General features: G+C 47.2%; 1 protein-coding gene across 4 annotated transcripts; it reads left to right on the top strand.

The window, feature by feature from the left end:
* Positions 1-5,539: 5,539 nt before the first annotated feature.
* Positions 5,540-15,652, top strand: ITPA (inosine triphosphatase (nucleoside triphosphate pyrophosphatase)). 4 transcript variants are annotated; one of them, XM_008570631.1, is made up of 9 exons: positions 5,553-5,646; positions 7,646-7,703; positions 7,796-7,860; positions 8,606-8,679; positions 10,013-10,044; positions 11,168-11,283; positions 13,876-13,952; positions 15,160-15,321; positions 15,490-15,571. In XM_008570631.1, the coding sequence occupies exons 1-8, from the start codon at positions 5,581-5,583 to the stop codon at positions 15,299-15,301; spliced, it is 630 nt and encodes a 209-aa protein (XP_008568853.1). In that variant the 5' UTR covers positions 5,553-5,580; the 3' UTR covers positions 15,302-15,321; positions 15,490-15,571. The 4 variants fall into 4 exon arrangements, with proteins under 4 accessions (XP_008568852.1, XP_008568853.1, XP_008568854.1 ...); XM_008570630.1 differs by having other exon boundaries at positions 5,540-5,646; positions 15,160-15,643; XM_008570632.1 differs by lacking the exons at positions 7,646-7,703; positions 15,160-15,321 and adding an exon at positions 9,421-9,436 and having other exon boundaries at positions 15,490-15,652.
* Positions 15,653-17,295: the final 1,643 nt, after the last annotated feature.

Here is a 17,295-nt window from a genome sequence, read left to right as displayed (position 1 = left end):
CCGAGGGTTGCGATCCCGTTACCGGTCAGTAAAAAAGACAAAAAGGAAAAAAAAAAAACAATCAAAGGAAATATATATTTTTTAAATGTGGAAGGAGTTACGTAAAGGTAAAAAATTGGGAATAAACTGAATGTCCAACAATATGAGAATGGCTAAATAAATTACATACCTCCAGAAAATACAATGCAGTTATTAAAATAACAATTGAAGAGTATTTAAGACAAATTTTCAATATGTAATATTAAGTAAAAAAGCAGGGCGAAACATGGCTCTAAAAATAACTAGGTATGTTCAAACTCCAGATATACTTCCAAAAAAATGACTGAAAAAAATTTTTTTTATAATTTTTTTTTTGCTAAAACGGAAATTCATTTAATGTAAATGCATACATTAATAAAAGAGAAAGATCTCAGATCAACAATCACCTTTGTACCTTAGGAAACTAGAAAATGAAAAAGCAAACTAAGCCCAGACCTAGCAAAGGGAGGACTGAATAAAAATTAGAGCATAGATAAAAGAAATAGAAAATAGAAAAAAAAAATAGAGAAAATCGATGAAACCAAAAGTTAGTACTTTGATGAGATCTATAAAATCGACAAACCTTTACCTAGATGGACTACAAAAAAGGAGAGAAGACTCACCTAAAATCAGAAACGAAAGAGGGATCATTACAGCCAAATTTACAGAAATCAAGAGGGTTGTAAGAGACTACTATAAATAATTGTTGGTCAACAATTTAGGTCATCTAGATGAAATGAATAAATTCCTAAAAACACGCCACCTACCAAGACTGAATTATGAAAAAACAGAGAATTTGAAAAGAACTATAGTTAGTAAGATAAGTGATTTTTTTTTTTTTTAAAGATGACCGGTAAGGGGACCTTAACCCTTGGCTTGGTGTTATCAGCACCACACTCTCCCAAGTGAGCCACGGGCCAGCCCAAGATAAGTGATTATTGTTCTTTGGATTCCAGATGCAGGACTCCCTTGAGGATTTCTTGGTGAACTCCTGCAGTTTTTGTCTGTCTGGAAAATACACTATTTCTCTCTCATTTCTGAAGCCTTGCTGGGTATAGTATTCTTGGCTGGTAGTTTTCTTCTTTTAGTATTTTCTTCTGGCCTGTAAAGTTTCTGTTGAGAAGTCTGTTGTTAGTCTGATAGGGGCTCCCTTATAGGTAGCTTGATGCTTTTTTCTTCTTTTAAGATTTTCCCTTTGAGCTTTGCCAGTTTGACTGTAATGTGTCTTGGAGAGGATCTTTTTGGGTTGCATCTGTTTGGGGATCTTTTGAGGAGCCTCCTGGGTTTGAATGTCCGTGTCTCTCCCTATACCTGGGAAGTTTTCTGTTATTTTGTTGAATAGGTTTTTCATGACTTTTCCTTTCTTCTCCCCTTCTGGAATGCCCATGATTTGAATGTTTGTGCACTTAAGGTTTTCTGCTAGCTCTCTTAGGTTTTCTTCAACTTAAAAATTTTTTTTCCTTTTTTTTAATGTCTGCCTGGGTTATTTCAAAAAGATGATCTTCAAGATCAGAAATTCTTTCTTCTGGGCCGGCCCGTGGCTCACTCAGGAGAGTGTGGTGCTGATAACACCAAGGCCCCGGGTTCGGATCCCATATGGGGGTGGCCAGTTCGCTCACTGGCTGAGCGTGGTGCTGACAACACCAAGTCAAGGGTTAAGATCCCCTTACCGGTCATCTTTTAAAAAAAAAAAAAAAAAGAAAAGAAAAAGAAATTCTTTCTTCTGCTTGTTCTAGCCTGCTGCTTAAGCTCTCGGTTGTGTTTTTTACTTTGTTGAGTGAATCTTTCAGTTCCATAAGTTCTGCTATATCCTTTTCTAAAGGATTAATCTCTTTGTAAATTTCCTCTTGCATATATCCTGGATTTTTTTCTCATTTCATTACATTGTCTAATCGAGTCTTCTCCTGTCTCAGTGAGTTTTCTTAAGATTGTTCCTCGGAATTCCTTTTCAGTCATTTTCTGGGTTTCCTGCCCCTATAGTGTCTGGTATTTGAGAATTACTGTATTTTGGTGATGTCTTATTTTCTTGGAGTTTCATATTTCTATTATCTCTAGGTTGATGCCTGGTCATCTGGTAGAGCAGTTGCTTCTTCTTTTACTCTGGAGAGGGGTTTGAGGGGAGAGATGTCCTTTTATTTTTCTGGTATCTGCTGGTGACACTCCTTGTGTCAATGCAGTCAAGTGTCTGGCAGGCCACTTGCATGGCTGCTGTGGCTACTGCTGTGGTGTCAAACCGCATGTGGCAGCCATGGCTGTGGTGGGCCACCTGCACTGAAGTGGTGTTTTCATCATGCTCCTTGCCTGCTTCCAGGCGGGGGATGCTGCCCTTGGCTCCTGCCTAGGCCCCCTGGGTGTGCTCTGCTGCTTGCCTACTTCCAGGCAGAGGAAGCAGCTGCCCTTGGCCTTATATTAAATTTTATTTATTATTGTTGTAGCAGAAAAAAAGGTTTATTTACAAGACAGCCAAGCTAGGAGACAGGAGAATAAATCTCAAATCTGTCTCCCCATAAATAGGGTAGCAGGGATTTTTATGGGGAAAGGGTTAGGGGTGATGTAGGACGATTGTAGGGGTAAGGGTGGGTTGTGTAGGGCAATGATTGGACAAAGAATTTGAGAATGTTCTTCAGTGATCTGCACAAGCACAAGCTATCTGCATGCCTCTTCATGGGTCTCATGTTCAAAACATGGCGGTGTTAGCATGATCTGGAGGTGGAGTTTGTGGCCCTCTGAAGTCAAAAGGCCACCTATTGGATACTCACATAGGCCCAGAAGAGAGGTCTGTGGGCACAACCAGTTTGAACTGGCTTGGATGGAATGAAACCAACTCCAAGATCCTGAAAAACATAGTTTCTTTTTTTTAAAAAGATGACCGGTAAGGGGATCTCAACCCTTGGCTTGGTGTTGTCAACACCATGCTCACTGAGTGAGCTGACTGGCCATCCCTATATGGGATCCCAACCCGGGGCCTTGGTGTTATCAGCACCGCACTCTCCCAAGTGAGCCACAGGCCGGCCCCTGAAAAACATAGTTTCTGAGGCTGGGAAGTTCAAAGTCCATCTGGTGGTGGTGACAGTGACCCAGGATTCTCACTTTGCAAGATGGTGGAAGCAGAGAGAGCAAGAGAGAGTATATTAAATTTTAAACAAGCAAAAATGTCAGAATCGATGAAATAAAATAGCAAATGATAATTGTTGAAGTTGGGTGATGGGTATATAGAGGCTTACTACACTGCTCTATTTTTTTGAGTTTGAAATTTTGTTCAACTTTGAAAAGTTTGTGCAAGTTTGAAATTTTCCATACTAAAAGACTTTATTGAAATGTAAAAATTAAGGCTGGCCGGTTAGCTCAGTTGGTTAGGGTGTGGTATTGATAACAACAAGGTCAAGAGTTTGAATCCCTGTACTAGCCAGTTGCAAAAAAAAAAACAACCTTAAATGTGTATATAATTTGCGTGTGCACAGAAAGTTGTCTGGAAGGGCAAAACAATAAACTGTCAATAGTGATAACTCTTCCTTGTTGCCTCAGACAGATTATATGACTTTCATAGCTTTCCTTTGGAGTTCTCAGATTCTCAAAGTCCTAGACCCCCAAGCATGTCACTTAAGGATTTTGGGCGGATTGGAAGGAGGGAATGATGGAGGGGCAGTGAGACAGCTGCTGTCCTGGTCCAGGTAGGAACAGAATAGGGCTGGATTCATGACTGTAGCCTTGAGGGTGAAGAAAAGGGGACTAATTCAAGAACTACTTCAGAGATAGACTTGAAAGACTCTGACAAGCTCCTATGGGGGCAAGAATTGTCCTTTGCTTAACTGGATTTCCCCCACAACTGGGGGAAATGCAGTTCCAAAGAGATTTTCTGACATATTCCTTGGTGATAGGGGTAAAATTTCACACATGTAAACTCTAGCATAGTGTAACTGTTGAATGAAAGCATGACTAATGCAAACCTGTTCCTTTCTGTTCAGAGAAAGTAAGAACTTGACTATTTATACCTGAGCTTATCAGTTAAGTGAACTAATTAATATATTTCCTTTTTGTTTTATTGCTGCCTAAGAGGATTTCTGTCACTTGCAACCAAGAGTCCTGACTAATGATCACACATACACAAACTTTTACATACAATTTTGGGTATTCACATATCTCTTCCCTCCCACCAAGCTCTTGGGCTCCCAGTCCTTCAGATTTAGAGTGAGATCTCTCTAATGTGAATCCTGGAGCTGGCCAGATGGCTCAGTTGGTTAGAGTGTGGTGCTAATAACACCACGGTATACGGTTTGATCCCAGTACCAGCCAGCTGCCAATAAAGTGAATATCCATTCACAATACACCCTGCTTAATAATACTTTGTGGTCTCCAAGGACTTGCTGGGCAACTGTCCAGGCCTCTCCAATCTAGGTGGTTCTCCAGCACCCAGGACTCCAGGAGTCATTGCACTAACCAGTGCACTGTTACTTGTTCATGTGGTACACAGGTGCCTACGTCCATGTCCCTTGTAAGCTCCTCCTACCCTAATCCAAACTCCTCTGTCCCTCCACCTTCCTGGGGTTTCCTCATGACTTCATAAAGAGGGAAGACAGATGACATAGAGGAAGGGCCACCCACTTCCTGAACCTAACGTTTCCAGATCAACTCCAAGGAGCCATAAGTCCTCACAAAATCAAACAACTGGAGGGGTATGAAGGGAAAACTTTAGGACTTGTCCCCAAAGACACAGTAATGCTTTTTGGCTTCTGCAATGCTCCCGCCATCATAAGGTCATTGAGCAAAGCTTAACAGAGAGCATGAAATTTTTGATATTCCCTGAAGACAAATTCTGTGCTCTAAAAAAATTCGAGATTATCAGAAAGCAATAACATTATGCAAAATAACTCATCCAGGCATTAATAGGCCTCCAGACTTCGGATGCTATGCTGAGTTTAAGTTCACGGTCAAGTAGATAAGCGGTAGAGAGCAAAGAGTAGTTCACGGTGCACGACTGAGGGTGAGGCCAGGATAAAGCCCCCGGCTTGCGAGCCCTTGCTAGAAGGAAACAGTTCTCCGAGACAACCCTGGAGGCGCCCGCGGAGAACGGGAACCGCCCAGAGCTGCAGCTCATCACTGCCTTCGGGAGTTCTTTGCTTCCACGATGCTCCGGTGGCAGAGAGTAGCGAAAGCAGGGTGGAAGGTGGGTCTCTTCTGGACCTTGAAGAAAGCGTCCCTTGGCGGGAGGGACTGGTTTTGGGGCACTCAACCTCCAGTCTCAGGAAGCCCGCAGCAACTCCGGCGAGGGGGCCGCTCCACTTTGCTCCCGTCTAGTGCCCGGCGCCTCCGTATGCTCATCCGGAAAAGGGGCGCTGTGCTCCCCGGGGGCCTGAGCAGGCTTCCGGCGCCCGGCGGGCGGACAGGGTGGCTCTCAGCCCACTTAGCTGACAGATTCTCACCTCCGCCCGAGGTGCGCAGTGCGGCCTTCCCCGGGACCCCACGCCGGAAACCAAGGCGCCCTCTTCCGCCGCCGGCCGGAAGTGTCCTGCGAGTCGAGGTGAAGGGGCTTCCGGCCGCTGTGCTGCGTAAGCGGGGCTCACCATGGCGGCCTCCTTGGTCGGAAAGAAGATCGTGTTTGTCACGGGGAATGCCAAGAAGCTGGAGGAGGTGCCGGGAGGGTGTTGGAGGATCCGACCAGGAAGCGGCTGGGAATGGGGCAGAGAAGGGACTTCCGGGCGGAGGGAAGCACGCGGGAGGAGGCGTGGAGGGATAGAGCTGAGTACGGCCGGGAAGGATGGGTTGGGACGAGGATGGGTAGGAAGCCAGGGGCGCGGGGAGGGGACGGTCGCGGAGTGGGGGCGCCTGAGGTTAGCAAGAGGATGAGGGCCTCGATAGATCCCGGTGCAGAGCTGTAAGGTCAGCGGCTGCGGGAACCGGAGGGGTGGCGGGACCCTTAGCACTTGTCCAAAAGGTCACCTATTGAGCTAGACCCCAAGCCGGGACCCCGACATTCCTCTGGGACTGATCCAGATCCCGCTGCTGGCCCGGAGGTGGCAGGGGTCAGAGAGGGCGTGGGATGGAGATCCATATTGAGCAGTCCATGACCCACCACGGTACAGAAATGTCCTTAGCCTCTTTCCGAATTCGTGAAATGGGAATGACGCTGGACATCTGCTTCACTACGCTAGGGAGAGGAGGAGTAAAGAAGGCAAAGGATACAAAGTTTCTGCCTAGCAGAACTTCGTGGTTAGCTGACAGGATTCTGGGGGTTGATAAAACGTCTTCGGCTACCTATAACAGAGACACAGGAAGCTCATGTAAACCATCTTGTGGGAATATGATGTTACGATATCCCACAGGACCTGAAGAGTCTCTCGAGGGGCTGGCCTGTTCTTGCATTTCTCTCTGGATTCTAACCCTTAGTCCTCTTGGGGTATTTCTGCTTTCTTCTTTTCTGGTGGAGGGGACAGTGAGGCTTCTGCCAGACATCAGCTCTGATTGGCCTTGCTTGGATCAAGGATTTGGTCCTGCTCAGTCAGCCATGGCCAAGGAAATGGGGTCATCTGTGGGGAATCAGGATCACACCCACTGGATATGTCTGAGTCAGACCAGTGGGGTGCAGTCATTAGGGGAACCTTCATTTGTCCATAGCATAGGGACTGATGGCACTTTCGTGCCAGGACAGGGTGGCCTTCTCAGGAGCCAGAGAACAGTGGTGATAAAAGGTTTGGGATCCTGAGGCCAGACCAGTCAAGCAGACAGGCAGTATCACCCTGAACAGAGCCCATGCAGGATGGTGGGCACCAGACCCCAAGCCTCTGGTTGAGAACATGGCCCTCCCACATTTAAAGAAAGGGCTAGAGTGACCAGGGTAGGTTCCTTGGAGAAGACAGATTTAAACTTGGCTTAGAACAGGGCGTCTTAACTCTTTTCATCCAATGTTACCCCATTGGCAGACTGATGAAGCCTGTGGGTGGATCCCTTCTCAGGAAAATAGCTTCAGTTATATAAAATAAAATACATAGGATTACAAAGGAAATCAACAATACTGAAGTGCCATTCTAAGAATATTTGTGATCTAGTTATATATGCCTCATTAATGCATTAAAGGATTCAATCTAGCAGTGTAATTACCGTAATTTTAAAGTAGTGAGGCTTATAAATGATATTTTGAGGTATCTGCAACAACTGTATGGGATATGACAACATTTGTGATTTTAATAGGTTTAAAAGTCATAAGAACTGCTAAAACTATTTTGTTGCCTATATTCATGATTGAAAAAGATGCTACATTTCAATTATGGGTTAGTGAAAATAAAGAAGTATTTTTTCCTATCCAAGTTCACAGGCCTCCTGAATTTTGAGTAACTCCTGATAGAGAATTCCTAGTCTAGGAGGATGGTAGGGTTTCTGGGAGCACTGAGAAGGGAAGAGGGTGTTCTGAATGGGGGTTAGCATGAGCAGGGTGCTGAAGTAGGAGGGGTAGAAGGATGGGGGCTGACTTGCTGGGGTGGGACCCTGAAGGTTGGGATGAGGCTCATGGACCTGACTTGGTAAGCTTCAGAGGACCAGCAGGAGAGTTACCTGATGAGAAAGGTAGATGACAGCTCATATAGTAAAGGGGAATCACTAGCAGATGGTAATGTGTTTTTTCATGTTGGAACAGGTCATTCAGATTCTAGGAGACAAGTTTCCATGCACTTTGGTGGCACAGAAGATTGACCGTATGTCTCTGTTTTGTTTTATTTTTAAAAGATGGTTTGATTTCTCTGTCTTCCCATGACCTGACTCTGTGTATGTCTGTTTCCCCAATAAGTGCCGGAGTACCAGGGAGAGCCGGATGAGATTTCCATACAGAAGTGTCAGGAGGCGGCCCGCCAGGTGCTTACCCTGCCCTTCTGTACTGGTCGTCCTTGGGCCTGTGGCTGCTGGGGATGGGCAGAGATGTGGGCACAGTTTGTTATAACTTCAAGGACCTGTGTAACCTTTCCCAATCTTGACCGCATGATATCTCCTACACGCGCGCGCACACACGTTCTTTCTCCCCACCTCCTTTCCTCCCCATTCTCAGATACATACGTTCCAGCCCTACATTCCTCCCACGCACATCCAACCCTGCACTCACACATTTTGTGGAAATGAGAAGGAGCAGTTTGTTATAACTTCAAGGACCTGTGTAACCTTTCCCAATCTTGACCGCATGATATCTCCTACACGCGCGCGCACACACGTTCTCTCTCCCCACCTCCTTTCCTCCCCATTCTCAGATACATACGTTCCAGCCTACATTCCTCCCACGCACATCCAACCCTGCACTCACACATTTTGTGGAAATGAGAAGGAGCACTTTATGAAGAGTCAGGCTGCTTGGGTATGAATTGCAGCTCTGTCATCGCTGTGCCTGGAGCAAGCTTTACAGCCTGCCAAGGTTTTGGTGTCCCCATCTCTAAAATGAAGATGAGTGATTAGCTGAGGCTGCTTCCATGGCTCTTTATGGACATCTGTCTACTACAGATCTCAACTAGCTGTGGGCCTGGCCCCAGCCTGGGTGGCCTGGGTTGTTCAGGGTAGAGATGGGGCCTGCTGCTGGTCACTGATCCTAGAGCTGCATGTCCTTGTGCTGCAGGTACAGGGGCCTGTACTGGTGGAGGACACCTGTCTGTGCTTCAATGCCCTCGGGGGGCTGCCTGGCCCCTACATGTGAGTGCCTCTCTACCCCCTGGCCACAAAACCACCAGAACTGCAAAATGATTGGTTACCTGCTAATGAGGGTTATTCACTGTCTTGGCATCAACACCAATATTTTAGAGGAAGGATTAGGGATAAGAAAGAGGCATGACTTTCTTTTGTAAAGTGTGAGAATGTGATTGTGTAACTGGAGATGGGAAAGGGGGACCCACCTATTTGAGAAGTACATTCATAGGCAGATCAATTTCAGGAAAAAGGCAATAAGGAAGTTGAGATCCAAAAAGTGATTTTTAAAAAACTATCCAGTGCCCTGGGCCCCTTAGAAGATCTTTGTGTATCTCTAGGGTACAAATATTCCAATTTGAAGACCCCTGCATGGGGGCCGGCCCGGTGGCGCACTGCTACAGTGCGCCGCTTGGGAAGCGTGGCGGCGCTCCCGCCGAGGGTTCGGATCCCACATGCAGACCGGCCGCTCACTGGCTGAGCGAGGTGCAGGGGCAGCACCGAGGGTTGTGATCCCGTTGCTGGTCCCGGTCCGGTACGGGCACGACACTGAGGGTTGCGATCCGTTGCCGGTCACGAAAAAAGACAAAAAAAAAAAAAAATGAAGACCCCTGCATGGGATTGGGGGCATAAGTGCTGTTGCTGGGTTTTGGGTATGTGTATCTTTAACTTTTCTTTCTCTCTCTTTTTTTTTTTTTTTTGGTGGCTGACTGGTATGGGGATCCGAACCCTTGAACTTGGTATTATCAGCACCACACTCTCCCAAGTGAGTTAACAGGCCAGCCCTATCTTTAACTTTAAGATGACCAATTTGTTTGCCTGGGCAATAGCATCTATATACACTTGTACCCACAGTACACAAGGGTACTTCAAAAAATTCATGGAGTTCAGATCCCCTTAATGGCCAGCCACACACACACACACACACAAAAAAAAAAGTTCAAGGAAAAATAGAATTGAAAAATAATGCAGGTCTTCCCATGAACTTTTTGAAGTACCCTAGAATGTTGTTCCACATCCTCACCAGCACTAAGGATTATGACTTTTCAATATCCTGAAATTTGGAGAATGGGAAACATTACCACTTGTGGTTTTAATTTGTATTTCCCTAATTGCCAGTAAGGTTAGGGCCTTCATTTGCTTATTGATTCTTCTGTGCATTGCCTGTATGCCTCCATTTCCTTTTCTCATTGGGTTATTTCTCTTCATTTTGATTTGAGATGTGCTTTTTCATTTCCCCTCGGCTGTCCCAGGGCTCTAATGTGGGGCACAGCCCAGAGGAGGTGGTGGTAGGAAGATCCTTCTGCTCCTGGTATCTGATTATCCTTTCTTTCTCTTGTAGAAAGTGGTTTCTGCAGAAATTAAAGCCTGAAGGTATGATTCCCTTTGTTTCTTTTTTCCTTGGAACTGTTGGGAATTGGGAATATGGGGGCAGTCTAGGAGAGGGGCCCCAACTAGTAATCAGGAGTCACAGGTTCCAGCACCCACCATGGAGCCTCCATTCACTTCAGTTTCCCCATCTGTGACCTGCAGCTCACACTTTCCCTGTATACCAGAGATCATTGAGATGGGGGAGGAGGGATGGGGATGGATGGTAGGGGCTGTGAGCTTGAGGAATAAAGCAGTGGTTGATTCTGGGTCTTGAGAGGGACTTGGTCCTAGTGACTGCCTGTGTGTGCTTGCCTCAGCCAGGGCCTGTCCTGGGGGTTTGGGCGCTGCCCTTCCTAGGCCCTAGCAGTCCAAGCCCTGTCACCCACAGGTGCAGGCCATAATGTTCCCTTTTTAGGGGCTTTTCAAAACACTATATTATGGAGCATTTCAAACATGTACAGTAGTACAATAGAATATAATAATGACCATAAATGTATACAATTATTATTTGTATACAATTTTTTCAATGGATGAAAAAAAAGAATAGTAGAATAATGAACCCTATGTCTTCATCAGCCAGCATTCCAGGGTTTTCAGCACAAGGCCCATCTTGTGACATCTGTAACCCCTGCTAATTTTTCCTCAGTCCAGTATTTTAAAGCAAATCCTAGACATTGTCTATAAGTTCTTCAGCCTGTATCTCTAAAAGATGAAAATTTTAAAAACCACTTACCAACTAAAATAATACTTTCTTGATGTTATGTTCGCAGTCATTTTTCAGATTTCCTTGATTGTTGCAAAAATGCCTTTTTACAGTTAGGTTAGTTTCGAATTGGGAACCAAACAAGGTCCACACTGCATTTGGCTGATTTTCTGACTTTTAACAAAGCCTGTGTCAGCTTGTGCCAGAGGGAAGAGTGGATGCCCAGAGCCTTCAATTTCAAGCCCAGCCCCTGCTTTGCGGGGCTCGGCTCCCTGGAAGGGGCCAGTGTGAAGCCCTCATAGCCACCTACCCCGCCCCCCATCCAATTTGGGGAATCCTTTCTCCCCACCCTTGGTGGGCTTATTGGGGAGGTGAGGATGGGGCAGCGCAGATGCACTGAAACCTCACTGCGCCGGTCTGCAGGTCTCCACCAGCTCCTGGCCGGGTTCGAGGACAAGTCAGCCTATGCGCTTTGCACGTTCGCGCTCAGCACCGGGGACCCCAGCGAGCCTGTGCGCCTCTTCCGGGGCCGGACCTTGGTTCGTACTCACCCGGACGCTGTTCCCCCGCCTGCCGCCAGAGGGCGCGGCAACCCGGGTACCCTGGCAGGGAGGGTCCCCAGAGCCGGAGTCAGTTACCAGGTCCTTGCTGACCTGCTCCCCTGGGCTCCACAATTAGAAGCGCTGTCAATCCCAAAAGCAATTTGCAGGGAAACACAATGGCTAATAGCTTGTGAGGTCCGATAGACCCAGAGCTCTGCAGATGTGCAAACTGAAGGTGACAACTCCCAAAGCTACATCTGTATCCAAAACTTCTCCCACCTCCAGTCTCTTTATCCAACTGCCAAGGTCTCACAGCCTTTCCGACTTTTCATGTTCATATAGAATTTTTTTTTTTTTTTTGGTGGCTGGCCAGTACCAGGATCCAAAACCTTGACCATGGTGTTATAACACCATACTCTAACCAAGTAAACTAACCAGTCAGCCGCATAATGAATCTTAATTCTTTGTCCAAACTTATTCCTTTCCCACTGCCATTCAACACCCTCATGCCTACCTACCAGACCCTTAGGTTCAGCTGCTTCTCTCAGGTCCGCGTTCCATCCATTCTCGCCCGTGTCAGGAGAGTGCCTTCCGGCACATCACTCCTCTGCTCGGGAGAAAATCCAGAGGTTCCACTGGGAGCTGACCACAGATGTTTTGCTTTACCCTGCCTGGTTAAATTGGTGGTAGTGGTAAAAAACACAATATAAATTTACCATCTTAGCCATTTTTAAGTGCACAGTACAGTAATGTTACGTATATTCACATTATCGTGCAACAGATCTCTAGAACTTTTTCATTTTGCAAAATTCAATCTATAACTATTGAAGAACTCCCGTTTTCTCCCTCCCATAGCAACCACCATTCTACTTACTTTTCCTGAGAATTTAACTACTTTAGATACATCATATACATGGAATCATATAACATTTGTCTTTTTGTGACCTGCTTATTTTACTTAGCCTGTGTTCATACATGTTGTAGCATATGACAGAATTTCTTACGATTTTGAGGCTGTATAATATTTCATTGTATACATAGACTGCATTTTCTTTATTGACTTATGTGTTGACGCACATTTATGTTGCTTCCACCTGTTGGCTACTGTGAATAATGAACATGGGAGTGCAGGCATCCCTTCAGGATCCTATGTTTAGTTCTTCTGGATAGATACCCAGAAGTGGGATTGCTGGATTGCCTGGTTATGTTTTTTAAAATTTTATTTGTAGTTGTTGCAGCTTTTGCAAAAATGTCCACTCCTCTTGAAAAAATCAGAAGCTTAACCACAGGCCCAACTTCCCACACAGTGACTGAGTAGCAGCCACACTGCTGTCAGGGCCTGCCATCACTGCAGTCCCTGCCAACCCCTGCTGTTTCCCCAGCTTTGGCTGCTTCCTGTGCTTTGTTGCTCACCAGCCCTACTGCAGCTGAGGTAGCCTCACTTCTTCGTCTTGTTCTGTCTTCACCTGTGTACTCTTAAGTCTCAGCCACATTGTCCTTTCAGCAACTCAGATATGCCAAGCTCTTTCCCATTTCAGGACCTTTGTACTAGCTGTGTCCTGCACCTGGAATGTTCTTGCTCTAGCCCTTTACGTGGCCAGTGTCCCTTCCTCACTATGGCCTTTCCCTGAGCTTCCCACCTAAGTCACTCCGTCCTGTTATTCTTGAGCTGAACACCCTGTTCTTTCCCTTTAAAGCACTTTGCATTTGGTAATCATTCATTTGTTTACTGGTATCATGCCTGTTTTGCATAAGAGATCCATCAGGCAAGAGCCAGGTGAGGCCTGCTGAGACTCCAGTGCTGAAAACACTGCCTGGTCCACTGTAGGTGCTCAAAAAACATTTGTTGCATGGGTGTGGTTCAGAGTGGTTCAGTAACTGGCCTTGGTCACACAGCTCCCCACCTGCAGAGATAGAATTTGCCTTTGGCTCTAAATGACATGACATTAATGTGGCTAATCCCCATCGTCTACCACCTCCCTTATATTTTTGAAGTTAGATTTTTCTTTTTACTTTGGCCATATGACATTCTATGACACTGGACCACAATTTGTTCTCTTTATAACATTTTCATGTTGGAATTTGTCTGTTACGGCCAGTATGTACTGAGCTCATTCATGTTTTGGACACTGTGCTGAGTACTTTATATTATGGTATTTCATTTAATTATTAGAGTCTCTCTTGTATTCTGAGAAATGCTGTAATAGTAGCAGGCACAGGGCTTGTCTGCAAAGTTCAGGGTCCTTAACTTCCTGTTAGGAAAAAGTGTTTTCTGTCAATTTTTCAAGATTGACTCATTTTACTTCAATGAGGTCACAGTTTGCCAAAGGTGTAGAGAGGAAGGTGGTCCCAGAAGTGTTGGTAAACTGATCAAGTACGTGGTTCCTCCCAGTGTGTGAGGGGAGAGCTGCCTTCTCTGCATTTTATTTATGTATTCAGCAAACATTTGCAGGACTCCTTGAAAAACTACATTTTGAGTAAATATGGTTTAATCAAATTCACAAACTAACCAACTCAAATTGGCTACTGCCCTCCTGGTGTATCTCCTCCATGCCCAATAACACACCTGTCCCCCACTTCCTGTGGCAGGGCCAGATCGTGGTGCCCCGAGGCTGCCGGGACTTTGGCTGGGACCCCTGCTTTCAGCCTGATGGATACGAGCAGACGTAAGGAGCCCCAGTTTCTTCCCTGGGGCGTGGGGTCGGGATAGCCGTGGTTTGGTTGGGTTGACAGCCCGGCCAAGTTCAGGCATGCGGATACGGCAGGGGCAGGCTCTGAGGGTGCTATTCCAGCTGAAGGCAGCTCTGCTGGTGGACACAAGGAATCTGGGTGGCCCAACCCATGTAGGGAAGTCAGCTGGGCGGAACTGGGAATCCCAAGCTCTCGGGCTCTATCCCACCCCAGAGCAGCTGTGTGAACAGTGGCTTCCCCTCTCTGGCCTTGGCTTATCATGCATAAACCTGACAGTTTAGTGGTATGATTTTCTGACTCCCCCATCCAGGTTAGAAAATGTTAACACTTTTGCAGCCTCTGGTGGGCACCACATTAAACCCCCATAGTACCAAATGTTCTCAGTATTTCACCCCAGCCCTCCTTTATTTACATGGGACAAATCGGCTATTATTGAAATCAGGCTTTTCAGGCTGGAGGGGCTGTTAGAGAGCCCGACCTCATGCCTCACAATAGCCAGACAGAGCTAAGGACATTGTAAAGCAGCACTGTCCAAGAATGCTCTTTGGTGATAGAAATGTTCTATATCTGAGCTGTCCCGTGGAATAGCCACTGGCCACATGTAGCTGCGGAGCACTTGAAATGTGGTTAGACTGAGGAACTGAATTTCTTTTTATTCAACTTTAATTAATTTAAATAGCCACATGTGGCTACTGGCTCCCAGTTTGGACAGCACAGGTCTGGATCCTACAGGCAGAGTGTGTGATTCTCCACTCCCTGGAGTCCTGGCCTGGAAGACAGGCCTCTGGCCAGCTGTTCAAGTCCTCCCTGCCCCCAGTGCATTAGAGGAGGCTGCTGTGTTTGCTCTGTCAGGTCCCACTGCTTCCTGTCAACAGATGACAAAGCTGATTAAACATGTAGCTCATCCCCCTGTCCCCAACTTCCCTTAGTGACTTTTGGACACACTACAGCAAGTTTAATATCCCTCCATGCTCATTAATGTTGGTTTCTACCTACAGGGGAATTTAAAACTCTATTTGATTTTTAAAAAATTAGCTGGCTGCCAGGAGCTAATTTCCCTGCTCCCCTTTCTTGGGGACTCCTTGAGCTTTGGGCTCCCGGGGTGGGGTAGGAAGGGGTGTGGGTGCACGTCTTCCCTGATTCTGGGCTCCCTCTTCTCTGAGCTGCTGCTGTCACCCTTAGGTACGCAGAGATGCCCAAGGCTGAGAAGAACGCCATCTCCCACCGCTTCCGGGCCCTGCTTGAGCTACAGGAGTTTTTTGGCAGCTTGATTCCTCCTGGGGCTGGAGGAGGCCATATGGGCCTGGGATCTGGGGAGGGCTAACCCAAAACCTCTCCCATCAGGCAGGCAGACACCCCTCCAAGTCCTTCCTTCAGGGTTACCCCTTCATGGGGGTTTTGAGGCCTCCTCACCAGCCCTGCCTGCAGGAGCAGCTGGCTCTGCTTAAGAGAAACTTGGAGCAAGGTGACACCATTCTCATGCCCTTGGTGATTCAGTGATTTCTTCTACAGCCTCCAGGCCTGGGATCCGGAAAGTACCTTGGGTTTTAAAGCTGGCCTTGGCAGGACTGAGGGTTTGGGGAAGAACCACTCAAACAACTTTTTATGTTTTTTAAAAGCTGCAAATAAAAATTCTGGAAGGCAATTGTTTCCAAAGTAAACCAGATATATCTGCCTTGAACCCTGCCCCAGGCAGGTGTGTGTCTCCTGAGTCGCCTTTGGCAGATGCAGGAAGCCTTCTGGGTGGGGGCGGGGGCGATGGGACAAGAGTGGCACTGTGTCGAGGTGTTTGTGCACCATTGCTAGCGGCAGCGTTACGTCCTTCTCCACTTGCGTCCTTCTCTCTCCTTCAAGTCATGGTTGTGGGCTGACCCTTTCCATGCCAGGTCCACCTGTCCACCCGCCATCAGGTGATGCTGCCGCCAGCTGGTCTCCATGGTCTTTTCTGGGTTGTGGGGACGGAGGGGGGAGGGTAGTGTGTCCAGTGCTTTTGTTTTACGCTGTTACACATCAGAGTAGCTAAAATGTTGGTTTATGATTATAACACCAAGTTCATTTTTATGATGGGGCAGGGAAGGGAACCCTTAACACACGCTGAGTTGACATGCCACAGGTCAGCTTGGGGGATACAGACCCCACAGGAGGCCTGGCTCACCTGTCCCAGACGCTCACTGTGCCTGTGAAGCCATCCCTTAGAAGGGACTTAGGGGCCTAGATGGCTCCCTGGTATTTCCTGCACGTGATTCTCTGGTAAGGAGGAGTGCCCAGCCACAAGGATGGTCAGAAAACAGGTCAGGTGAGAAAGTGAGGCAGGGTGTGGGGGGTTGCCCAAAATGCTAATGGGTACTCCCAGGCTTCCTCTTTGCTCACAGGCAGCTCTGGAGAGCATCCTCTCCAGTCCCTGTTCCTCAATCCTGGCAAGATGGCCCAGGGCCTGGGTCTAACAGTTCTGAGAACTGCTTCTTTCCCCGATCTGCGGCCGTGCAAGTGGGTGAGGACAGAACATCAGTCCTTTACTCCCCTCTGGCCTGTGCCCCTGCCCCGCCTCCTGAGTGGTGCCCTTGGTGGATGGCTGATGTCTGGCTAGGCCTTAGACGTGGGGTGCTGGGGGCCTTCCTGCTTTTTGCCCAGTGATTCTGGACATGGCCCTACGTGCAGGGAACAGCCAGGCTACTGGGGAGGGGACCCCAAAGAAGAATCACATGCTACATGGGCCGGGGGCTACAGGGAGCTTGGGGCAGGGCACTCCTATGTGTGCTGTTCAGCCCCTGCCCTCGGGTTCTGTCCTGGGGGCACACTATACTTTCTGTCCCCCTTTTTTGACTCTAGCTACCCTTCCCCACACACAACACCGTGGAGAGCAGGCTTGTACCCACCCCACCCATGAGCAGAATTGCACCCCAGTCTCCACACCTCTCATCAGCACCCAGAGGCTCCCTGTCCCCCTGCACCGCCTTCCAGCCTTCTGAGCTGTGCCAGTCTGCCAAGCGGAAGGTGGCATCTCACAGAGATCAGCTCTTGCTCTTTCCCTGCTCACAGCCTTTGCCTCTTTTCTGTTGAGGCTGCTGTGTTTTTCTTGTTGGTAAGGAATTCTTTGCATATTTTATTTATTTATATTTTCGACAGCTGGCTGGTATGGGGATCCAAACTCTTGACCTTGTTATGACACCACACTCTAACCAAGTGAGCTGGCCGGCCAGCCCTGTATAATTTAGATATTAGTCCCCTTTTCAGTTTTAGATGGGGCAAATCTCTTTTCTCCATCTGCTACCTTAGAACATGGGGCATTTGTCAATCCAAAGTCCTGTCCGGTGATGT

Source organism: Galeopterus variegatus, unplaced genomic scaffold (genome assembly GCF_000696425.1).
Source record: "Galeopterus variegatus unplaced genomic scaffold, G_variegatus-3.0.2 Scaffold621, whole genome shotgun sequence".
Lineage (NCBI taxonomy): Eukaryota > Metazoa > Chordata > Mammalia > Dermoptera > Cynocephalidae > Galeopterus > Galeopterus variegatus.
Note: the sequence above shows the minus strand (reverse complement) of the source record. Positions and strands in the feature narration are given on the sequence as shown.